The sequence below is a fragment of the Myotis nattereri genome (assembly GCF_964212035.1).
Source record: "Myotis nattereri genome assembly, chromosome: 8".
NCBI lineage: Eukaryota > Metazoa > Chordata > Mammalia > Chiroptera > Vespertilionidae > Myotis > Myotis nattereri.
This window is the reverse complement of record NC_138083.1, coordinates 63,404,289-63,430,967: the sequence shown is the minus strand read 5'-3', so window position 1 is coordinate 63,430,967 and position 26,679 is coordinate 63,404,289. Positions and strand designations below refer to the sequence as shown.

The 26,679-nt window shown below is 38.6% G+C and overlaps 1 protein-coding gene across 1 annotated transcript in view; it reads left to right on the top strand.

Moving 5' to 3' along the window:
• Positions 1-26,679, top strand: part of PIEZO2 (piezo type mechanosensitive ion channel component 2) — a 336,118-nt gene that overhangs the window by 202,604 nt on the left and 106,835 nt on the right. Inside the window, exons 6-7 of the mRNA XM_081097137.1 lie at positions 5,122-5,332; positions 6,659-6,872. Coding sequence (XP_080953263.1) covers positions 5,122-5,332; positions 6,659-6,872 — 425 coding nt within the window. The remainder of the gene's footprint in view (positions 1-5,121; positions 5,333-6,658; positions 6,873-26,679) is intronic.

The window sequence follows — 26,679 nt, the reverse complement described above, 5'->3', positions numbered from 1 at the left end:
TGGAAAAAATCCTCAGGTGAAGATTAATCAGTACAAACAAACAAAAACAAACAAACAAAAAGGATGTGGAAGAGATGTGGGTGCATTTTGAAGTCAGTTACTTTTAAAGAAGGCTTGGTAAAGGATTCACATTTCTTCAGCTAAGTTTTAGATTTATGGACAATAATGGACAATAATATTTTATGTGGCTTTTTAAACTATAAAGGGTTCTGCTGGTCTTTAGTTTCTAAGACAGCGTAGGAACCAGGGGAACTAAATCAGTATTTACAGCTACCCCTTCTCCAAGGCCAGAATCAAGTTGTATTCAAATGCAGGGACGGATTGCAACCGTGACCAGCATGGCGGCTTGTTAGTAAATACCTGGGAGCGGGCCAGTGCTCTGCCGAGCGCAGTGTTTATACTACACCCAGGGAATCATTCAGGGGAAGAAAGCCTGCCTGTTAATAAGCCAGATGATGTGGCTAATGGCAGTGCTGGCCACGGCTTGGACGGTAGGGGCTCACAAAGTCAAACACAGCTCACTTTCGGCTCTCTCTCAGCTTGAAAGCTTTAGAAAGCATTTCCAACGGAGGGCCTCAGGGATTTTGGTACAAAAATGCCGAAAAACCTCAAATACAGTGGTATGTTTATAAAAATCGCAGGGGCCCCGGTCCCGCCTAAGAGAGGTCGGGGAAATGCATTTGTTTAACCTCACAAAGTTCTTGACCAGGGATTTTTACTCGATTTAATCTACATCCGTAGCAATTCTATAATTGAATAATCAGTCATTTATTATGAAAGTTATGAGTGTGTTTCTAACTGTGACCCAGGCAGCTCTGGCTATGTTCTCTCTCTCTGTCTCCTTTTTCAAGTGCAGTGACTGACGGTTTTGGCCAGGTTTCCTTCATCCAGGAGGATTTTTAATGCATTGCTCACCTGCTGTGAGGGAATATTAAGCAGCAGAAGCCCCATAAGCAGATCCTTTATGTGTGGATGGTGGTGTGGTTGCCATAGCAACAGTGTCACTGGATTGACCCCTTTTTCCCCCTTAACTCTGCTTGGGAAAGACAAGCAGGTGGGAGGAAGAGCTGGCATGTGAGCTGGGGCCTTAGAGCTGAGAGGGGAACAGCATGGCCCAAGGCAAGGAGCTGTAGATTCCGAGTTCTCCCCCTCCCCCCCGCCCCCCACCCCCTCAAACACATGATTTCCTGCAGGTGATGTTTCTCAGCAAAGAGATGAGGATAAGGTTGGATGGACAGATTGGTTCCAGGGTAGGGCAGCAACTCTGAAATCTCATCAGACCCCTGACTTTAAAGCCATCCACATGCCAGTGAACCTCGAATAAACGTCTCCTGCTTTGCCCGCTCCAGATTGCTATACTAGCTGTCCACTGACACCTCCAACAGGACTGCTGAAAGGCATCTCAGAGTTGAATTTCCACAATCCACTCATTATTGTCCCATCTCATCCATAAAGACAAAACTGTTGGAACTATCTTTGATCCCCCTCTATCCCTCCTCCCTCTACATTAGCTTACATTCCTGCTGACTGGAACTCCAAGACACACTGCAAAGACACTGCGAAAACTCTCTTCAGCTCCATAACTCCCCTCTCCTCAACCACAGCAGTAACCTCCCTTGGGATTCCCTTGTGAAATAGATCATCAAACCCCTCGTTAGGTGAAGTGCTTGGTAATCAAAATCCTGCCAAGGTGGGCCCAGAGAAGTGAGGTGTGGGGGAAGGAGCTAAGTCTTAGTGTTTCTTTGTAAGGCAAATGTGGGTCGGCAGGAACGTGTTTTTCTAAGGGGAGCTGGTGAGGCATGTAGATTTGCTGATGGTGTGATCCAGGAGAAAGGGAGCACATGGTGATGCAGGGGAGAGGGGAGGCTGGCCGGGGCTGTCCCCTTTGGTGTCCCAGCATGTACAGCTCATCCACAGCCACAGGAGGGAGGGATCTGAGTGTCTGCTCCACAGGTGGGCTTTATTTTTATTTTTTAAGTATAGTTGGTATATAATACTATATTGGTTATAGTAGTTTCAGTGTACAATATAGTGATTTGACATTTTTATACCTTATAATGTTGTCACCCCACTAATTCTAGTGATCACCTGTCACCAAGCAAACTTATCACAATATTATTGACTCTAGAACCGGGGTGGGCAAACTTTTTGACTCGAGGGCCACAATGGGTTCTTAAACTGGACCGGAGGGCCGGAACAAAAGCATGGATGGAGTGTTTGTGTGAACTAATATAAATTCAAAGTAAACATCATTACATAAAAGGGTACAGTCTTTTTTTTTTTTTTAGTTTTATTCATTTCAAACGGGCCGGATCCGGCCCGCGGGCCGTAGTTTGCCCACGGCTGGGCTAGACCCATTCACCTGTTCACCCATCCTCCACCAATTGCCTTCTGGTAACCATCCCTTTGGTCTCTGTTTCTATCAGTCTATTGTTGCTTCGTTTGTTGGTTGGTTTTATGTGTTTTTTAGATTCCACATGTAAGTGAAACCATATGATATTTGTCTTTCTTTGCCTGACTTATTTCACCTAACATAATACCCTCTAGATCCATCCATATTGTCACAAATGGCAAGATTTCATTTTTTTATTTCTGTGTAATATTCCATTGGGTGTATGTGGAATATTATCTATCTATCATCTATCAATTTCTTTATCTATCATCTATTGATTGACATTGGGTAGCTTCCATATCTTGACTATCTTTTATATATATAAAAAGCCAGTGACTGGAAAGCCATAATGACTAGAATGACTGGTCGCTATAACGCCCACGGCAGCCAGAGAACCGGCCCAATCAGGAGGTGGGGCAGGCCGGCCAACCTCCCATGGTCCCTACCCCCGGCCAGCCCTGCCCCTGATCAGCCCACCCCCAATCAGCCCCCACCACCCTGATCAGTCCACAGCCCCTTCTCCTAGCCACCTCTGCCCCCAATCGACACCCCCCCCCACCAATCAGGGGTGGGGCCAGCTGGCCCACCACCCACAGCCCCTCCCCGCAGCTGGCCAGGCCCTAATCGGGCCCTGACCAGGGCGGGCTGGCCGGCCAACATCCCGCTGTCTCCTCCTCCTGACAGGCCCGGCCCCGATCCACCGATCCACTGATTGGGGCCAGGCCAGCCGGACCCCACCCGTGCATGAATTCATGCACTGGGCCTCTAGTTATAAATAATGCTACAGTGAACATAGGAGTGCATACGTCTTTTTGAATTAGTGTTCTTATTTTCTTTGGATAAATACCCGGAAGTGGAATTGCTGGTGGGCTTTAGATAGGTGGGCTGATGAACTGGCCTGAGCTCACCCCTCTTCTCTCAGTGCAGTAGGAAGTAGGGTCATCAGCTGACAAGGGGAAGGATAAGGAGGTGGGGAGAAGTAGGTCGGGGAACATATGCCTTCTTTCTGAACACACCGTGGACCTTGACCAGCTCTTTCCTCTGCCTGGAATCTCTTACCTAGGGTTTCTCACGTGGCTTGTGACATTGTGACATTCACATCTTAGCTTAAATGTCACCTCCTCAGAGGCTCTCTGACCTCAGAATCTAAAATAGCCACCCTGTCACTCACAATCACACCGCCCTATTTTAATTCTCTGATTAGCATATATCACTGTGAGATATTTAAGTTGTTTATTTTTTACTTATTTACATGTTTATTGCTTCATCTTTCACTAGAGATACTAGCACACAATAGGCCTTGAGCACATAGAAACATTTTAATGAATAAGCATGAGAAATTACTTTTCCTTCGGGAAAAAATACAAATGTGTCATGATGGAATACGATAAAACCAGATTTGGGTGTATAAACTTAAATAGGCCTTGGATTAAATGTGTGTGTGTGTATGTGTGTGCATGCGCATGCGTGTATGCGTTCCCATGTGTGGTGGGGTACATTAGCAACCAACTTAAGATGCAAGTGGTCGTACTCTCCTAGGCAAACAGAGGATCCCTCAGTCCTCAAGTCCACTCAGCACTTGAACTTTATCTAGGTGCGGATAAAGTTCAAGTGCTGAGTGGACTTGTGCCCAGTGCCAGTGAATTCGGACATAGTTAGAGGTCCAGATACCATTAGTGAACATTATGTAAATATCTAAACTGAGTGTATCAAAGAAAGACCTTTAAAATGGGAACATGAAGAGGCCAGGCTCTCCTCTTTAAGCCTTAAATAGATGTGTGAACTGGGCCTAAAAACCCTGCTGGCTCTGCAGCCAGCGTCTAGAGCCAATCTGGCTAAGAACAGGAAGTCTGTCAGCCCAGGGGCACATGCAAACAAAGTTTCAAAAGTCTGAAACAGCCTCCTTTTGTCTTAAAGTGATGGTTTATATTATAATTCCTCTACGAAAATCCTAACCCTTCTAGTAGAGGGAAAGATTCTAATTTGCCAAAAAATAAAAAAATAAAAAATTCCTATGCAGTCTTTACAAATAAGACAAATAAAAAGACTCTAATATACCTAGTTTAAAATAATGCATGGAAATATATTTATATTCTGCGCATGTGTTTCTTCCCGAAATCTCTAATGATTGTACTGTGGTGCTGAGTTGTCCAGAATTGAACCAGTGTATCATTCTCTAAGAATAAGGTAGGCAGTGACTGTATATTTAGCCAAGTAGCCCAAGACCACTCATCCTCCCGTGGTCAGGAAATACTAAAATAGTGAACAAAGGTAAACTTCAGGAGAAAAAGGATTTTCTACGCAGCGATGTAACTCACCCTTTCCGTTAAAGCCACGGGTACTTCAACCTCCCATCACCTTGCTGGCAAAGTCTGTGAATTTGTGGAACCAAATGCAGATTGATGAAAGCTAAGATTATTAAAAGGTGTTTCGGACAGTTTCTTGTTCCACCCATAAAAAATGAGCTTATGTAGGTAAGATGACATGCTATTAGGGGCCTATGAATAGTGATGTTTCCTGGTTACTTCTCCAGGGGAGATTAGAGCTCCTCAGGAATTATCAGAGCCCTGGCAGGGACGTAAGTAGTTCTCTGCATCTTTTCCCAGATTTGTGAAATCACCGCATTCTCTGACCCATAAATTATAAACTATGTCATCTCCTGGGTGGATAGGCAGAGTTTTGGACTACAGTGTTTTCTGTTTTGCTTTTGTTTGTTTGTTTTTATTTAGGCTGGAGGGGAAAAACTAGATCCAGAAGAGGCACTGATCTATGAAGAGGGTTTAGACGAAGGAGATGGTGTTGAAGGCGAGATGGAAGAAAGCACAAAACTGAAAATCTTCCGCAGGTTTGCCTTTGTGGCTTCCAAGCTTAAGGAGTTTATTGGCAACATGATAACCACCGCTGGAAAAGTAGTTGTGACGATTTTACTGGGTTCATCAGGTGAGACTTTCCAGTCCTGGGTGGAGCACAAATGACTCTGGCGAATCATGAAAGAAATGGTGGAAGAGAAAATAAAGAAGGAAATAATTCTATTCCATGACACCAATACAATAGCTGGAGCTTTTGTAAAAGAGGCCACATGTACAAACCACACACATGCAAGTCATTTTTCCCGTGCAGTTCTACTTTTTATATTTTAGATAGTTTCTGTTAACTTCTGTAAAGCAATCGTTTTCTCTATCTGTTACATGACATCATTTTCTATGTGTAGATCAGAAAAACAACCATTCTTCCTCAGAGCCTGTGAATGGTGACCTGGGACAATGAATAATTTTAGTGTACAGGTGCCTCTGAGAGCCTGTCTGTATACATTGATTCATCAGTGATCATAACTTAACTCTCCAGGATTTACTGTTTTTCTTCCTAAGTTACATTGCAATCTTCCAGCACAGACACTCACTTCCTTTAAATTTTGGCTATAGACTGCTGATACCATAATTATGTTATATCAGTTTCTCTTCCCCTCCACCCCCCCCCCCCCCAACATTCTATGCTCTAGAGCTACTGGGAAGTTTATTCAATACTACCTCGTTGAAATTTCACAAGATGAAACAACATAACTGTTTGTTAATGGGAAAATAAAAAAGTGGAAAAAGAATAGAATTTCTCAAGATATATAGCCCAATATTTTAATGAGTCATTTCAAAATCAACCCGCCCCCGCCCCCCCCCCCCGCCCCCCCAACACACACACACACTTCCCCTGAAAGGTTTTTAATGCCTGTAAAGGAATTGCCTCGTTTTGCATTTCCCTTTTTGGTGATAGTGCAAATCAGATTTCGTTTGGTAGGAAAACATGTTAGTGAAACTTTAACTGCCACAGAATGTAATATTATTATGAATCCTAGTTAACTAAAAAACAAGGTAAATCATTATTTTAAAAGTGGTATCGGGAAAGCTGGAAGGGACATACAGTATTCCTGAAAATTTGTAGGGAGAAACAGAAGATGGAAACAGGCAATTAAGTATGCTATATTCTGCTGGTGTGAAGATTAGCTGTTTACTCTGCTCAAATACCATAGGTAGAATTTCTTCCTCATCTGGTATTTCCCCATATTTACAAATATCACTTCGTGTATGACTTTTTTCATAATAAAAATAGCACTGATTCTGATTTTATAAATAAAAAGTGATTATTTTAAAAACCTGATCAATACCTAAAAACCCATGGAGGAAATTTATATAATCTCTAATACTTGCAGTTACTGAGTCGTAAATGATTTTTAGTTTAATGCAATTTTTCATGATTGTATTTCTTCTTCCTTAGGTATGATGCTGCCATCTTTGACCTCATCTGTCTACTTTTTTGTATTTTTGGGTCTGTGCACCTGGTGGTCCTGGTGCCGGACATTCGACCCATTGCTGTTCAGCTGTCTCTGTGTTCTCTTGGCTATTTTCACCGCGGGACACTTGATTGGACTTTATTTATACCAGTTCCAGTTCTTTCAAGAAGCCGTTCCACCCAATGACTACTATGCAAGGTAAGAGATGAAAACTCATTAAGACATTAAAGGGGAGGTGGCCCTCTTATCTGAATTTGTTTGAATTTTCAGGTGTTCTTCTTGATGGATGTGGTTCTCCTAGGGATGGGGAAAGCAGTAAATTTATTGAATGGCACAGCCTAGGAAGTAGTAGATGATCCATTCAGATGGAGGTGCTGCTGGGACAGTAAAAAAGGAAGCTGCTGTTTGTACCAAGTGAGACAGATACATGGTCTCAGCTGTGGAAAGAGACCCAGGAAAAACATTTCATATCAAAGAATAATGACAGCGTCTTGAAGCACCCAGCTGGAAGGAGCTCTCAAAGGCCAAGTGGAGGACATATTGAGAATCAATCAATTAAATAGTCAATAATTGATTCTAAAATTTTTTTAAAAATATATTTATTGATTTTTTTACAGAGAGGAAGGGAGAGAGATAGAGAGTTAGAAACATCGATGAGAGAGAAACATCGATCAGCTGCCTCCTGCACACCCCCCACTGGGGATGTGCCCGCAACCCAGGTACATGCCCTTGACTGGAATCGAACCTGGGACCCTTCAGTCCGCAGGCTGACGCTCTATCCACTGAGCCAAACCGGTTTCGGCTGATTCTAAAATTTTAAAAATAAAAATACATGAGTCCATGCTGAGAGAGAGAGAAATCTAATTTGTGTTAAATAAAGATGACAATTACACATACTCCTTATGGTGAAAATGGGAATTAAAGAATATAGCATTTGCTTTGACTTTTTGGAGGAACTCTAAGCCTTCTCAGTTAATGAGGGAAAACTCCTCTTTACAGAATAACAATAGCTAATGAAAGGGAAAGGAATAATAGAATTAGAAAATTGCTACTCATCAATTCTTAATGACATGCTTGTTTCTAGTTACAAACTAAAACCATTACTTAAAAAGGTTCTTGGAATAAAGGATGTTTGCAATAATGACAAAGTATATTTTCACTAATTATTTGCTAAATGCAAAGGAAAAAATCAAACCCTTACAATGGTGGTCAACCCCTTAACTAATTGATCAAAAATGACATAAACAAACATGGGATAGTTCAACATTTTACACTTCTAGATGTGATGTAATATAAGGTATACAGTATCATATTCTTAAGCCTTTAGACCAGCGGTTCTCAACCTGTGGGTTGCGACCCCTTTGGGGGTCGAACGACCTTTTCACAGGGGTCGCCTAAGACCATCAGAAAACACATATATAATTACATATTGTTTTTGTGATTAATCACTATGCTCATGTTCAATTTGTAACAATGAAAATACATGCTGCATATCAGATATTTACATTATGATTCATAACAATAGCAAAATTGCAGTTATGAAGTAGCAACGAAAATAATTTTATGGTTGGGGGTCACCACAACATGAGGAACTGTATTAAAGGATCACAGCATTAGGAAGGTTGAGAACCACTGCTTTAGGCCTAACCTCCAATTTGCAGAAAATATAAAACCACTTAAAAATGTAAAAAAAAAATGCCCAGCAAGCATGGCTCAGTGGTTGAGTGTCGACCTATGAACAAGGAGGTTATGGTTTGATTCCCAGTCAGGGCACATGTCCAGGTTGCTGGCTTGATCTCCAGTAGGGGGCATGCAGAAGGCAGCCAATCAATGCGATCAGTGACTTTCTCTCATCATTGATGTTTCTATCCCTCTCTCCCTCTCCCTTTCTCCCTCTGAAATCAATAAAAATATATTTTAAAAAATTATAGCTCACAAGCTATACCCAAAAAGGTGGTGAACAAGACCAGGCTGGCCAACCAGTGGTGTAGATCATTTCAGTAGTAATAACATTTATTTTTCATTTAAATTGCCACAAACTAAAAATTATAATTTATTATAGACATTTTGTAGATAATTCCTTTAAATAGTTTAAAAGGTCCATTACTGTAATCTCATAGAGTAAGTCATTAGAAGTTAGATTGCTTAGCAGGTTATAGACAGTTTGAGCTACACAGTGTAATATACAAGTATATATAAAATGCAGATTCTTTCCCACATTAATTTGTTGGTAATAGTATATTGAATTTTAGTCCTAGAAACCTTGGGAATTTACATTTTTAAAACAATAATTTTTTATAAGGCCTAATTTTAGTGCATTGTTATTAACTCCAAATTCTGAGTTAGAAGAAAAATTGCAAAAAAAAAATATCTTGCATGAACATTTGTCACATAAATTTCATAACCATACATGCTCCAGTCTATATCCAGCATCAGATGTGGCTGAACTCTTAAAATAATCCAAGCCATTGTTTATCACCTCATAAGCTTTCAGATAGGCTCTCTGGTGTGAATTAGCATTATTTTAGAAAAATTGAATTGATTTGTTTATCGTTAATATAATACATGTTTGTTGGTGACTATTTGGAGAAATAAAATGAAGAATAAAGGAAAACAATTTTTTTAAAATGTAATTCTAACTCCTAGAAATAAACACTGTTTATTTTTGGTCTATATTCTTCCAGTATTTTTCTTATGCATATATGTGTTTTTTAAAACAAACTTTGAATAATAATGCACATGCTGTTTTATAACTTGCTTTACTCAAGTATTGCATTTGCATTTTCCTAGGTTATGCAATATTCTTCTAACATGTGATTCATAGACTTCAAAGTGTTTGATAGTGTGGCTATATTATAATTTAGTAAATCCTAGGCTTCAAAGTGTTTGATAGTGTGGCTATATTATAATTTAGTAAATCCCTGATTTTAACCATGTAGACTTAGATTGTCCTTCATTTTTGCCCTCTTGAGTAATGCTGTGATGAGCCCCCACATTATTTCTGAATTTAAGTACAGGCAGTCCTCGGGTTTTGTCGGACTCAATGTACGTTGTTTTGTGGTTACGTCGCCATCTCCCATTTATTTATAAAAAAAAAAAAAAAAGTTCCGTCAATTTGTCCTATGTACATATGTGCTTTATGTTTTCTATTATTTACAGTATTTACCACAAGTATAGGTCAGGACTTGTTATCTTTCTTTTAAATTTTTTTTTTTACTGTTTCACTTCATTACTGCTGTGTATGTGCTCCATGTGAGTGACGTAGGTGCTTATGTAGGTGGGTTCCGACTTACAGCGAAAATCGCATTACGTCTCGCTGGAGGAATGGATCTCTGATGTAACCGAGGACCTACTGTAATACTCATAATAAGCAAAATGCAGCCCCTGTACTCTTGGTTGTGAAGGAGCCCCTAGAGTGTTGTTTGGTGCTTGCTTCTGCTGGAGCATCCTAGGTTTCAGTGATCCTGGGCCAACATTATGATAATTTATAGGTTTGAGATTCCCTCACCAGGCAGGTGTTATAAAATGAAATCCCAGACCTACGAGGGGCACAGATCTAGGGTTTTACTTTTCTCTAGGTGATCTCTCCTTTCAACACAATGGCCTCAAGAGGCCATATACTTCCTTCCAGCTCCATCCAGACCTGTGGTGGAATCTTTCCATTATGTTTAGCCAGGGAAGGGTGTGGAGAAGGTGAGCAGGGACCCACAAGTAAATGGAATGGGTTGGAGATCAAGGTTAACCTAGAGGCAGAGCAGAAGAGTTAAACTATGTTGAATAGTATGTGATCAGTCTTACATTTAGTCATGGGGATTCTTTTTGAAGCTTTATTTTGCTGAAGCTCAACTTCAGAAGAGTGGTCACTAATTTTTACATGGTTGTAATATAGTATAGCATTTCAGAATTGGAAAGAATAATCCTACTTTCAGACACAGGGTCTTAACCTTCCCATAACTATCAAATAATGAGCTCTGAATTTTGTTTTGGAAAATATGGTCATGTGACTCCTATGTGCAAAAATTAATGGGAATCACTAATTCTCCCTGAGGCAACATCAGGTCAGGATATACACACATATAATTGGAGGAATCATAACTATAATTGGAGGATCATATATTATTCAACATAGTTTAACAGAATAGAGTCCTATTACAAGTGTTATCCTAGCAGATCTCCCTAAGAAAAATGGTGAACTAAACAACATTTGACTTAGCTTATCCAAAGTGTAGTCCCTTCTCTAAAAGGTTTGTATTTTCATAGGGAATTTTGTAATATAGGGAATTTTGTAATATAGGGAATTTTGAAGAAAGAGTGCACCCTAAATGGTGAAAGGCATAAAGCAAGAATTAAGTGTGGTGGCTAGTATTCAGATTCCTCCAATTATACATGTGCATGTCCTGGTCTGTTTTCCTACCTGAAAGGTGTTTATGAATTATTGGACAACTTCTGTTCTATGGCTTTCTGTGTTAAATGTGCAAAACATGTACTGAATAGAGGACAAGGACAGAGGCAGGTTGTAATATTGGAACCTCAATCCTGGGAGTGCCATAGCAGGGACCAGGGAGGAAGGACATAGCCTTTAATACCTACATATGGGGAAGATCTGATAGAGCCTGTGGGGTGAGTTTCTGCCCTTGCCCAGGGTCAGGTAAGGGCTTATATAGCGGAGGGGGTGGGGAGAAAGCTGTGCTGGGAACAGTCTGCAAAGAAACAATCTGGTGAGGCGTGTGGGCTGTCAAGGACATGGGAAGAGACCTGAGTATGAGCTGCTCTGCTTCTTGTGGCCACCTGCCAGGCAGACACAATTCAACTGACTGGGAGGGAGAATCGGGCTATATCCTAGCATAACCCCACACAGGTGTACCTGATTTGTTCTGCATTATCATGAATGTGAGAAGCATTGTTAAAAAGCTCTAAAATACCTTTAAACTTCTATTACTGACATGAATTAAAAACCAATTTTAATAGTTTGACAGCACTTACTTACGTCCTTGTGAAGGTGATAACAAAAATAATTGAGGTAAACTCATCTAAAAACAACCCTTCACAAAAAGTGGGTTCTCTGTTTTTTAATCTTGAATTATATAGATTAAAAGTTCTGAAATAGGCCAAGGTGAAGGGCATGGCAGGAGATTGAAATGCTTACTGTTTTCTTAATCACAGTGTAGACACTTGGAACTCATACGTTTTCTTCTCAACTCTAGTAATGAACATTTTTTGTACATTAAGCTTTGAGATGAGTTGTGACTGAATAATTCTTTGTCTCTTCTAATCTTAGACTTGCATTCCAACTCCCAAACTTTCTGTTATTCACAGGAATTACTGTAGGGATTGGACTTGTTTACTCAAATTCAATTTGTTGTTTTGTTGCTATTATCATCTTAAATTTTACAGTTTGACAATGAAAGGGTAGGAAGAAATGGGAAAGGTTCTTGGGCCATACTCTATGAAAGTAGGATTCTCTATTAAATATACAACAATTTTTCCTGTGTTATTTATCCTTTTTATGTCTATTTCAATAAACTGTGTTGAAAATGCATTATGTTTAGTGAAGGAAAAGCTTATGTTTATTTTAGTGTTAAAAACATGGAAAAAAGCAACGCCTAGAACCCCAGCACCATTCTATGACAAATGAGAACAATGTTAAAAAAAACTAATATTAAAAGCACAACATTATCTATTGTATTTATACTATTTTTATAATAGTCATAAAAATGTCAGTAACATGTAAGGAATAATAAAGGCCTCAATGCAATGTGTCTTCTTATTCTACCTTGGAAAGGCTAGTGGGTCCTTTAGAGAATGAGACAGTGCAGTCAGTTTTTCTGATAGGTCTGCAATTTGCTTTCAAATAGCTATACAAGCCAGGTGATTTAAATGAATGCACGTTTGCAGCCTAGCCCAGGGCTGCTATGATGTGTCGTGTCTTGCACAGCGGTTCTCAACCTGTGGGTCGCAACCCCTTTGGGGGTCGAACAACCCTTTCACAGGGGTCACCTAAGACCATCGGAAAACACATATATAATTACATATTGTTTTTGTGATTAATCACTATGCTTTAATTATGTTCAATTTGTAACAATGAAAATACATCCTGCAAAGCAGATATTTACATTATAATTCATAACAGTAGCAAAATTACAGTTATGAAGTAGCAACGAAAATAATTTTATGGTTGGGGGTCACCACAACATGAGGAACTGTATTAAAGGGTCGCGGCATTAGGAAGGTTGAGAACCACTGCATTAGAGTGATCTGAGGTCTAGGAACAGAAACAGCATAGAACGGCTAAGGTGTTTTTAATGGAGAACCGTTGGCAAGAACTTCATCTGGAAGCAGTCCAGTGTATGAGGAAAAATACATGTAAAGCAGGTCATTTTCATGCTAAGGAATGTAAATTAATCCAACCAGGGTGAAGCCTTTCCTTACCATTTCTTTTTTTCTTAGAAGATGGTGCTGGCAGTCAGTCTATAGAGTTATTCAATTTGTAAAGTTGGTAGATGATAAAATTATAACCAAACTTTTGGTTTCATCTTGGAAACATCCTTAATGATTACGTGACTTGTTCTATAGGTGTCATACAGAGTTCACTGTGCTCATCTGAAAGGTGAAAATGGAAGCCAAAAGAAAAATTGACTTTCTACAGATAAATGGAAAATCAATGAACATGAACACTTGAAGCACTGAGTCTACTCAGGCAATTCTCTAGAACCGTATGGTCACTTGTATTGTGGACCCAGGGCCCCTGGGAAATGGGTGTCCTACTGAACCATGACACCTGGTGCTATATACAAAAGCAGCCACTGCTTCCTACCAGGTAGACAAGCTTATGCACAGGTTGTCTTTTTAACCCAGAGAACTAAACTCCCAAGCTGTCCTCCCAGCATTTCAGCCGTGATTAAATGCTGTGGTCAAGATATCTCACCTCCTGTCTGTTGAGAGCATCTCCCAGGAAGAGGCTCCCTTTTAGTTTTCAGAGAGAATCTGCCCTACTCTCTGTGGGGACCTAGAACAGGCCTGGTTGACTGACAGTGCAGACTCATTCTCGAGGGTTTACATCTACAAGAGCAGCTCACCTGCACCATGTTATAACAGGTCAGGACCCTTTCCCAAATGCCATCGAAGATATAATGGGGTCCTCCCTCTCATAAGGTGACGTTGAGGGGACTGCACTAGCATTTGAAAGCGCATCCTCTGGAGTTCAGCAGCTAGGGATTTAATGTTGGCCCTGCTACTTTCTAGACAGAGCACCTGTGCTTGTGTTTCCTGTCTAAAATTAGAGATGAAAAAGTGCCTCCCAGAGCAGAGTGAGTGTTGTATTAAACGGGAGAATGCCATATCCAGAGCTTGGCACTGTGGGGTGATTGTTAAAAAGTAACTGATCTTATTTATAGTCGTCATGTTAACATACACAAAATGTTTTCCTATTGAGACTCGCTTCCCCATGCCCAGAAGCAGTAGCCCCTGCAGCGCCACATTTATAGTTCCCTGAGCACGTGAAGCTGTCTACCCTTCCTCATCTTACTCGTTTCTGCTCTCTTCTCAAAGCCTAGTCTGAGTACCTCCTTCTGGAACCTTCCACGTTGTCTCCTGTGAGGAACAGAAGTTATTACACTGTACACACTTGCTTTCTGGAACTTGCTGCGGTGGACCATAAGAATCTGTGTATGTTTGTGTCTCCCCACGAGGTTCTGGTTCGGGGCCTCAGCACTTTCAGGCTCAAACATTACGGATCACACAGTGGACTTTGAGGAGATCCCTGTCCACGCTGGTTTTCTTTCTCCATCTCCTAAAATCCTTGCATTTTATCTATTTGTGTATCAAAGTCATGTAAAACTTATTTAGGTTTTTCCTGAACTCCCAGGCCCAGATGTGGCCTCTGACTGTGAGATGTATGTGAAAATTATTTCCCAGAAAGGTCACGGCCAACTTTAATGCATTCTCACTGCCACCCTCTGTGGTACATGGCCTCTCGGTATTAAATACCCAGTTCAGCGAGAAATGAAAGAGACTATGGTACATGTGGTTCATTAAGTGTGATGTTGGCAAATATTTTGTTTTGCTGGAGACTAGTCATGGTTTTTAATTTATTTATTTAGAAAACTCAATAATAGTTTTCGTCCCTGGTGGTTAAAATAAACATGGTTAAAAGTAGCTTTCACTTTCTAAGGAATTAGAGATTTTTGTTCATATTCAGTATGTTTCTTGGGGACTAGGTTTACCTCTTATTGTTGAGAGACTTTGGATAATGATTCTTAATTGGGGAGGGGGGGCTAATATTAACAATGGGGCTACTATCCCTGCTCTAGAGTGCTGTGGTGAATATTGATGCACACAGGGTCTGCCCATGCCTGGTAATCAGAAGGCAATTAAGAAATGTTAGTTCTACTTTCCTTTGGTAGTGTGTGTGTGGAGGGGTGGGGGTGGAGGGGTGAGCATACGCAGTATAACCTTTTAATTAAACAAACTGTTATATGTGAGGGTTGATAAGTAATATTTTTCTTGCTGATTTCAAGTTTACATGGCATCCAGTAGTTTAATAAAATCCATTTTACAATAATTCTTCTTTCCTCTTTTATTAAAAGTCTAACAACTACCATTGTTTTACTGATGAGGAAAACCAGTCTTGGCTCTGGGAAAATTTAATACTATTTAATTCTGTTTCTTGGTATTCTTCCCATACAATAAAACATATTTCTTAAACAAACCTAAGTTGAAATATTATATACATATAAATAAGCACACATATATATGTGTGTATATATATATATATATATATATATATATATATATATATATACATATACATATGTATGTTTATGTATATATAATGGGGGTAATTATAATAGTACCTTCCCCATAGGATTGTCATGAATATTAAATTAGTTAATATGTGTACAAAAAAATCCTAGAACGTATGAAGAACAGTAAAGAGGTATTTATTAAATATATTTGTTAAGTAAGTTATCTTAATAGTTAATTAGGTATTCAAGCCTTTTATTAAAAATTTCATAACAATATGTAAGTATAGCCTTTCATATATTTTATCTGCAAATTTTGAGTTCAAACAAGACTTTGGGATTTAGGCAGTATAATTGTAGGTGCTTGTTACATTATTAAAAATTGCTATCATTTTTGGTCAGTTACTTTGTAGGAGATACTTTGCTTAGTGCTTTGTATTTCTCATTAAATTTTCATAATAACCCTAGGAGTTAGTAGGTACTGTTATTGTTATGCTCACTTTTTATTATTTATTTATTATTTTTTAAATCCTCATTGAGGATTTTTCATTGATTTTTAGAGAGAGTGAAACATAGGGAGGGAGGAAGTGAAAGAGGGAGAGAGGGGAACATCTATGTGAGAGACACATTCATTGGTCTCTCACATAGGAGCCCTGGCCAGGGGCCGGGGACTGAACCTGCAACCCAGGTATGTGCCCTTGACCAATAATCCTTTGGTGTGTGGGTCAACACTCTAACTACTAAGACCACACGGGCCAAGGCTATGCTCATTTTTAAATACTGAGATTACAAAGGTTGAGTAGCACATCGAGGCCACATGACAGAACCAGGATTTTAGCCTAATCCTGCCTGACTCTGAAGCTTGTGCCCCATTAGCTATATGAGCACAATCACCCTCAGCAACTAGTAAACCTTTAGTAATGTTTTTACTATTTTCTTTGAATATTTATCAACAATTTTTTCATACTTCCTTACTCCAGAATGATTTTTTTTTTTTTTGGTGACTCATTCTTTCCACTTTCACTCTTAAAAGTCCAGGGACTCTAATTTGAGCCCATGTGAGGGACATCTATAGCCATAGTGACATGAGGCAGCCCATTGGTAGGGACCTAATGTAAGTGGAATGAGCTAGTCCTTTTGGACACATAGCATTTGGATCTGGGCAAGGAGCAGCGTTAGAGGATTCTCCTAGCAACGAAAGGCAGAAACCAGGTCTAATTTATCTTTGTGTTCCCTCCAGACCTGGAACTCTGCCTGGCCTTCCCCGGGCTCTAGTGAACACTTGCTTTGTCAAACAAATAACATGTTTTACATTTAATCTTTGACAATATGAAGAGGAATAAAGACTACACATAGTTTAAAGTTATATGTTTCAAAATTTGTTCCAAATGATTGGTATTAATGAACATATTACAAAGTATGCCTGGATGGTACATTTAGGTTCTTTCAACTTTAAACATTAATAGCGAATTAATGATGATAGAATTTCTTGTGGTAAAAAAGACTGCTCCTTCAGGCTAAGATAACAGCTTATGAAAAAATAAATCTAAAGTGATCTTTTGAGAAAGGGCATTTTGGAACAAAACAATTATTTAGCTATCAAACATTTTATTGGAAAGTGTGACCATCTTGTTTATTAGAGTAAGGATTCTCATCCCTGGTCTGGATTTTAATTGATTGCAGCAACACCTCATTAATTATTTAGTTTGGTTGTAAATAAGCCGAGTTGGCTGCCTTGTAAAGTATTTTGAAAATAAATATAGTGAATGATATTGCCTCATAACTGCTTGGCTTATTATGGTTCAGAATGTTGCTTATGAAGTAACTTCAGCTATTTTATCTCCTTTTTAGTTCTAAGCAACTCTGACTCAAGGATGAGAGATTAGCTCTGAAAGTGAGAACCAAGATTCTTTGATTTTTTCTTTCAGAGTTTCTTTAAAGAAGCTGTTTGCTGAGAAAATTTGACAAAGGTTTTCATAAATATGCTAGTTATGCATTATTGGTGTAAGTAGTATAATTACTTTTCTTAATAGTTTTCTTGAGGTATAATTGCTATGCAATAAACAGAATATCTTTAAAGCGTACAATTCGATGAGTTTTGATATAAACATACCCATGAAACCATCACCGCAATCAAGATAATGAACATATCCATTAAGCCCAAACATTTCCTTATACCCTTCATGATTTCCTGCCCTTCTCTCCTTTTCTCATCTCACCCCGAGGTAGTTATTAATGTGCGACCTGTAACTAGATATATATGCATAACCCATGGACACAGATAATAGTGTGGTAAAGGCCTGGAGCGAGGGCTGGCGGTGGGCTAGAAGGGGTCTATGGAGGGAAAAGGGAACATGTATAATATTTTCAACAATAAAGATTAAAAATAAATAAATAACAAAATAGATTTGACTTGGGGTGGTAAGCACACAATACAATATGCAGATGATGTATTGTAGAATTGTATACTTGAAGCCTATATAGATTTATTAACCAGTGTCACCGCAATAAGTTAAATAAAAATAAAATAAAATGTTTTAAAAATCTAAATCTCCATCTTAGCATTACTTTAGAAACATTCTGCAAATTTTGATATGGTGTATTTTCTTTTTCAATCCATTGAAAATATTTTTTAATATCCATTTGAGTTCCTCTTTGACTATTTATATATATTGTAAGATAATGTAATTTTTTGTAGTCCAAATATGGTATATTTTGGTAACTCCTCTATGTGGACTTGGACTTTTTCCCCATTTTTATTGAAATCCTTTCATTTTACCCTGAAAGATCCCCCTTAGCACTTCTTTCAGGGCAGATCTATTAGCAGTGAACTCAACTATTTATTTGGGAATATCTTAAATTCTCCCTTATTTTTGAAGGACAGTTTTGTCAGATATAGAATTTTTGGTTGGCAGTTATTATTTTTATGGTGCTTTGTGTATGTCAACCCACTGACTTCCGGACTCCTGGGTTTCTGATAAAAATTAGCTGGTATTCTTACTAAGGATTGCATGTATGTGGTGAATCATTTTTCTCCTGCTGCTTTCAAGATTCTTTTTTTGGCTTTTGACAATTTGTTTATAATATCCCTAAGCATGCATCTTTTTGAGTTTATAAGCTCCTTGAAGATCCATGATTTTCTTCATATTTGGAAAGTTTTAAGCCACTATTACTTCAAATATTCTCTCTTACTTTTTCCTTTTTCTCTTCTCCTTCTGGGCTCCCATAATGCATTTGTTGGTTCACTTAATGGTGTCTCACAGGTCCCTTAGGCTCTGTTCATTTTTTATTGTTCCTCAGACTTGATAATTTCAATTGCCCTGTCTCTGAGTTCACTTATTCTATCTTCTGCCTCCTTAAGTCTGCTTTTGAGCCCCTATAGTATATGTTTTCACTGTAGTTATTTTGTTTTTGCACCTTAAAAAAAAAATCCTCACCTGAAGATATGTTTTACTGATTTTTAGAAAGAGGGCAAGGGTGAAAGAGAAAGAGAAAAACATTGATGTATGAGAGAAACATTGATCAGTTGCCTCCTGTACACATCCCCACCAGGGATCTAACCCGCCACCTAGGCATGTGCCCTGACCAGGAATCAAACTGGCAGACTTCCAATGCAAAGGACAGTGCTCCAACCAACTGAGCCACACCACCCAGGGCAGGAGTTATATTTTTATTGCAGTACTTTTCAGCACCAGACATGTTTTTTGTGTCTTTTTATAAGTTCTATCTCTTTATTGATATTCTCATATTGTTGATACATCATTTTCTTGCCTTTGTCCATGGTTTTGTTTAGTTTTTTTTAAGCATCTTTAAGAGAATTTTGTAAAAGTATTGGTCTAGTAAGCCCAATGTCTCTGTGTCTCCTGATATGATTTATATCAGTTTACTTTGTGCTTTTGAATAGGTCATATTTTCCTGTTTCTTTGTATATGCTAAGAAAAATGTCATAGAGTTTACTGCCCACATTTTCTTTAAGAGTTCTATGGTTTTGAGTCTTACATTTAAGTCTTTATTTTGAATTTACCTTGTATATGGTGTAAGAATATGGCCTAGTTTCATTTTTGCACATGTATCTGTCCAGTAAAAATATGAACACATTATAAATTTGCATGTCATTTTTGTGCAGAGGCCATTCTAATCTTCTCTCTATTGTTCCAATTCTAGTATATGTGCTATTGGATCAAGCACTGAGTCTTTTATCTTTTTATCTTCTATGTCTTTATATAGCTTTTTATATACATGAATATATCTATATAACTTTAGTTACTGATTTAGCATTGCTATCAAATTTTGGTCAATTTCAATATTGATTTTTCACCCCTTTAAATTGTTTATAATTTGTATAACTGGTAATGTTTGCTTGGATGCCAGACACTGCTATTTTTACCTTGTTGGGTGCAAAATATTTTGTATTATTAAAATTACTCATAAGGTGTGTTCTGGGAGGCAGTTAAATTGCATGGACATGTTTGAGACTTTCAAGTCTTATTTTTAAGATTTTTTAAGGAAGAACAAATGCACTGCTCATTTGAATCGATTATTTCTCACTACCAAGTCAAGGTTCTTCTGTGTACTCTACCCAATGCTCCATGATCATAAAGATTTTACTCTGGCTAGTGGGATAAGCACTCGCTGGCCTGTATGAACAGCAGTTACTGTTATATCCAATCCTTTCTGGTAGTTTTTCTTTTTTCAGTCTAGAGTAGTTTCCTCACATATATGCACTAGACCAGGGGTTCTCAAACTACGGCCCGCGGGCCACATGCAAATACAAATATTGTATTTGTTCCCTTTTTTTTTGTTTTGTGGGGTTTTTTTTAACTTCAAAATAAGATATGTGCAGTGTGCATAGAAATTTGTTCATAGTTTTTTTTAAACTATAGTCCAACGGTCTGAGGGACAGTGAACTGGCCCCCTGTTTAAAAAGTTTGAGAACCCCTGCACTAGATTGTACTCTGTGGAGAATTTAAGGATGACCCTCTTTTGGTCTCTGGAGTTCTCTCTACATAAAGTTATTTCCTCTCCGGTACTCTGTCCTCTGAAATTTAGGCACTGCAGCATCCCTAGACTATTTTTAATTGCAAGTTATATCTCTTCAACTCAAGGAACCTGGCAGACGCTTCCTGGGTTTCTCCTCCCAGCACTGGGAGAGGCCATTTCAATACTGGAAACTCTCTCAATTCAGTAATCTTGGGGCATTTTAGAGATTATCTTGTTTTCTCTCATTCCTCAAAGATTAATATTCTTCATTGCCTGATATGCAGTGTCCACCAAATTATTGTTGCACGTATATTTTGGTTGGTCCAGACAGAAGGTTAATTCAATCTCTGTTATTTATCTTAACAAGAAACAAATTTCTGTGTAATTATGGGTGCTGATGACAGAAGTTCAGAATGTTATTTATCCCTTCCTCTACAGTCATCTCAAACCCTGAGTCTGGCAAACGCATGAAGAGGCCCTTTTTTTTTTTTTTTTTTTTTTTTTTTTATCAGTCACATGCAGGCTCTGCTAACACCAAACATTTAAGTAGTGTATCTGTGACATCACTTATGGGAAGAAATTGTTTAATAATCTGAAAATTTATTCGGCAGTGGAAATATATGTATTTTTCTGACCATTCTGGAGTAGCTGGTCTCTAGTCCCCAATGGGGTTGTCAGGAAGAATCTGGCAACCATGGCAATTGTAAGCCTGGTTCAGATAGCAGATCTAATATGTTTATGTAGAGTATCTTTCAGAGTAACTTAATGCACTCAATTCCAGGATGTTCCATCACACCTTCTATGAGGAATGGGCCTTTTATTATCAAAATCAGATATGTGGGTGCTTGTTTGCAAACTATGCATACTTTGCCTTTGGAGTTAGATTTTCCCACCTGTTCTCAAAAGGACTGGTTTCACATAAAATTGTGGAAGAAATCATACCTGAAGTTCATACTGATGAAAAATTGTTATAGTCACCTTCCTGACCACGGTTATCCTGAGTAAAGAAGAAACAGCTCTAACATCCATTGCCATGATTTGTTGGGTTTGGAACCGGTTTATGTGGCTACCAAGTCAAACAAATAAAAATTTAATTTAGGGAAAAATCAATAATTAACTTATTAGACATTTACTGATGAAAGTGGATTTTTTTAATAAACATAACCTTTGTCTTTCTTTAAAATTACTTTGAGCTATATTTGCATGATACATGTTATATGTTAAAATGTTTGTGAATTCCTAAAAAAGGAAATTCTCAAGAACGATCCATTCAGTTTATACTTTTTGTTGGATCATGTTACAAGAATATTTCATGGAATGTGATGGCAATGCTTTCCCCCGTGAGAGCCATTATCCAGTCTTTTCCCTTACATTTTCTGACCTTTCTGGCATTAAATTAAACTCCTTAGTTTTTAATTTTCAACTTTCCCTTTAGTGTCCTTCCTATAAATTAAAATGCAAGAGCATAAAGTAGCTACTCTCTTAGGAAGTGAAACTCCCAAACCATCAAGGCAAAGCAACTCTATGGGAGGAAAATCTTGGCAATCATCTTCCTATGGGGAGGACAAGTCAGCGCCAATTTCCCGAAAGCATTCCACCGTATCTGAGTAATACTGTCTTTAGAATGTGGTGCTCTTTGATAAAAGGAATAGTGTTGCATTTACCTAGGAAGAGTGTTGTATCCCTAGCACTAACTATAGCCAACAACACAGAGTTTGGACTCAGCAAGTAAAAAAAAAAAGGATGGCTTCATAAATGAATCCTGTAATGGAACTTCCCTTTCCTTAGGGTTTCCTAATATTCTTATGGTTTTCTTATATTACCACTTATTGCATCTGAGAAATAGGGTGGTGTGATTGAAAGCCAGCAGACCTGTTTTCATAAGCCTCCCCACTTATTACCTTGTCAGTCATTTGTGCCTAAAATTTCCATGTATAATGAAAACAATAGCAAATAGTACCTTGATTCATCAACACAGTACCTATTTCACCATAGGAATTACTTATTTGGTGTTGGTCTCCTTCTCTCCCACTTTGTAGCTTCATCAGTTATTAACTATATTGGACTCTAAAATGAGGTCTTTAAATCCATGTTTACATTATAGCTACTTGGGGAAAGTTATAGTTACATGTAATAGAAGTGCCTACATTTACTACTTCTTACTTTGTGCCTCTCAGTGTGGAAGGTTGCACAGCGTATGTGTCGAGCTTGGTCTTGTTGTCATAAGAAGCAGTGCAGGAAGGAGCCTGGATGAGAAACTGACTGGTCCTGGGAGGACTGGTCCTGACTCATTTTTCACATTTCTCTCAGAGGTGAAAATGTGTTTAGGCAAGGAAATAGGCCATATATTTAAAATGCTCATAGAGTATAAATGTTCTCTTATGAACCCTGGATGTGACTTCAGAGAAGGTAGAGTGCCTTTAACAGTTAAATGGAAAGGAACTTCAAAATGGCTGCAACTTGTCCATCAACAATCATAGTTCTGAAGACAGCACACCTTCTACCTGGTACAAAATTGTCCTTTGCCCAGAACGTTTTTATTATAAGGCAGTGTTCTGCACATGTAGCAGAAAGCCCAATTACAGAAAATTGGCAAATAGTTAAGACATGTCTGTGCCAAAAAAGACTTCAAAGCCATGATGCAGAGCCCAGGGGTCTCAATGCAAAGTTTTTCTAAGCTTAAAAAAACAATATAGTGTGAAACCTGTCAGATTTCAATTTTCCCACACACAAAAAGTGTCTAAAGGTTTGGCATGGAAACGTGTTTAAAGCATAAGTAAGAGACTAATGAAAAAGGATGGTTAAACATTGCCTGTGTTTTTCATATGATGCAATACACGGAGAAAAAACGGAATTGGAAGCCAAAGTAGCAAAAACTCATGTGTAAAAAGCAGTATTATGCTCACAGGAATGGGATGCCATAAGAAAGAGAGGAATTGTGCTAGAACTATCCCTTAAAGGTAGGTCCAATCTTGCTCCGGCAAAGACATTTGTCTAACACAGAGGAAATGTTTTAAGGGGGTTGGAAACACAAACCTGGCTTTCTGTGGACATCTGATTCCCCTTGTTTGTTTGACAGTGCATCCTTGCTTTCACTCCTACATGAAAACGAATTCTGTTTCCCCTGCCAACAGTTCTGAGCACTTCACTCATCCTGATCGCACGTTAGAATTTGGGAATGGGAAGAGATTCGGACACCATCTACTGGTAGTTCTCAGCTTCCCTGCTGGCCCCAACATTCTTAAGGATAGTCCTTCCTTAATGTCCACTCCAACAACCCATTCCCAAGAGTTCGGTTTGCTGGAGCATTCTGCAGGCAACTTTATCAGAAAGATGGGGGTGGAGGATGAGGGTAGTCAAGAAGGTGAAAAAGAGACCCCAGCAGATTCTGTGTTGCCCACTTAGAGAGGATTTCTTTTTCTTTTTGAGGATCATTGAATCCACAGACTTTCCCTATTCTAGACTTGGAAAATCATAATTACAAAGTTAGTGAGGACTGTTGACATCAAGCCCACCAGAAGCAATGCTTCCTATGTCCTGTTACTGTCAAAACAAGACTACACATCACCCTCACCTCATTCACATGCTTCTTGGATTGGAAAGGAGTTGTGGGCCATTTCTGTGCAAAGAGTATTTCTTTATTTAGTACAAGAAGCGAACATACATATATGTGTTTAAGAATAAACATATGCCCAGCAACAGGAGAATGTCTGCTTTGCAGAAACCAATCTACAACTGTCTTCAGTGGGCCTCTTTCCATTCTTTGATCACATTACCAAGATGAGAGAGATTTTTCTTGATAAATAACCTAATAATTAATAATAATATTAATAATTAAATGTTATACACTTGGCAGAGCCTCCCTACCACCTCACCCAAACTCTTTCAAATATTATTACCCAGCTTTTTTCTTGAGGGTGATTGTGGTTCTGTTCCATCTTAAAGAGGACATTTATCTATTTTTATTTTTCAGCAAAATCAATATGATATTATAAATAGAGCTATGACCCTGGCATAAACCAAGTTCATATTATGGTTAATAGTAATAATAATAATAGCAGTAGCCATAATTTCTTGAGCAGCTAGTACATGCCACATTCTTTGATATTGCTTTATATAGATTATATTATAGACCTTGTTACCTCAGTCTAGCCCAGAGATGGCGAACCTATGACATGCGTGTCAGAGGTGACACGCGAACTCATTTTTCTGGTTGATTTTTCTTTGTTAAATGGCATTTAAATGTATAAAATAAATATCAAAAATATAAGTCTTTGTTTTACTATGGTTGCAAATATCAAAAAATTTCTATATGTGACACTGCACCAGAGTTAAGTTAGGGTTTTTCAAAATGCTGATACTTCGAGCTCAAAAGGTTCGCCATCACTGGTCTACCCATTAGCATCAAAGTAGTGGAATTACCAAGGATTGATGGCTGTTTTCAATAATCCTTTTATCTAAATCTAGCTCTTTTCTTCAATCTAACATATGACCTTGAGCATCTCTTATCTGAGCCAGAAAGGGGGTAGGTTATTGAGTGGAGATGTGAGTGGAGGTTAGAGGTCAGTGATTGCTAACCTGCTCAAAAATATTCGTGATTTGATCTTCAATCCCTAAAAAAAAAAAAAAGAGTCAGATTGGGCTGCTGGTATGGTAGCAGCTTTATTACTCATTATTGAGATTTAGCATTATAAATTTCAGTAATAATCAGTCAGGGGGAGTTAGTATAATGAGGGAAGTGATTTCAGAGAATTATTTTATTCCATTTTATGGGAATTTGTTATTGTAAACCAGTAACTGAGGGAATCTTACAAAGTGTTTATAAAAACAGAAGTTTTTTTTTATGTTCAAATAGGAAGGAAATTGAATCATAAGTGACACTGGCTTATTTTGACTTGTTTATATCAGTTTCTGACAATGGTATTCATTATACTATCAGAGTAAGTAAATGTTTTTCCATAAAGGAAATTAATATGAAAAATGCTGTTGGATCTTTGTAATCAAGCCTTTGCTAAGATACTGCTTGTCAGAATTGGGATTTAGTGAGAATTACTAGAAATGCATGAACTTGGTTAGGAGTTTTATTGTGTAGTGTTTTCATAGACATATTTCCAGTATAACATAATGTACATTTTTAATGAAGTGGTGATGTAAAGAATGTTGGGGAAAATATAGAACAGATTTCTGTAAAGTTTCTCTGTCTTTATAGAAAGTTCTGTTTTATATTTGACAATAAACACTCTTCAGTGGCTTCTTGCTCAATATTCTAAATTTGGAACATCTATTTTTCATCCTGTGTCTTCCACCTCCTTACCAAAGAGACTGAGGTCATTTGTGTGACCTTCATCCCAGGAGAGTCTATAATAATGTGCTTGTAAAACTGAAAGAGGCAGAGGAGGGTGTGAGCAAAGGGAACTGGGTGCTTCTTGCTCAAGCAAGAAGGAAAGTCCTTCTCTGCGCCTGTTCCAGGCACTTTGCCTTTAATTGGCAGCTTCACTTCATGAGGGGCAGGACTCTGGAATGCAAACAGACATGGGTCCCAATTGCCTGGCTCCCTCATTGTGAGACTGGAGTTCTGGCCTCCTCATCTTGTGGGTGGTTGAATAATATTTACCTCATGGAGTCGGTGAGGTGCTAAAGCAGGCTGTGGATGTAGAGCAGGGGTCCTCAAACTTTTTAAACAGGGGGCCAGTTCACTGTCCCTCAGACCGCTGGAGGGCCGGACTATAGTTTAAAAAAAACTATGAACAAATTCCTATGCACGCTGCACATATCTTATTTTGAAGTAAAAAACAAAACGAGAACAAATACAATATTTGTATTTGCATGTGGCCCGCGGGCCGTAGTTTGAGGACCCCTGATGCAGAGTGTCCGGCATTGGAAGGGATTCAGTCACTGTTCGCTGTGTTCTCCCAAGAAGGCTCCGGGACCCTGCGAGGAAGTAGGAAAGGAAAATGAGGCACCTACTTTATATTGTAGGACTGGGTTCATCATTATCATAGTTAAGGTTTATTGAATACTTACCAGTGCCAAGTTCTAATTCATTGAATGCTTCCAACAACTTTATAAGGTAGGTTCTATTATCCCCATTTTAAAGATAAGAAAACTGAGGTATAGATAAGTTATTTCCCCCAAGACACATGATAGGAGTGGCAAAGCCAGAGTTTGAACTCCAACTTCACCCTCAAGCCCGTGCTGTGAATCACCCATACCCGGCTCTCCTACCTCACAGGAAGGTATGAGCTCTGCAGAAAAGCAGTGAAAACAAGGGTTGGAGAGGAATG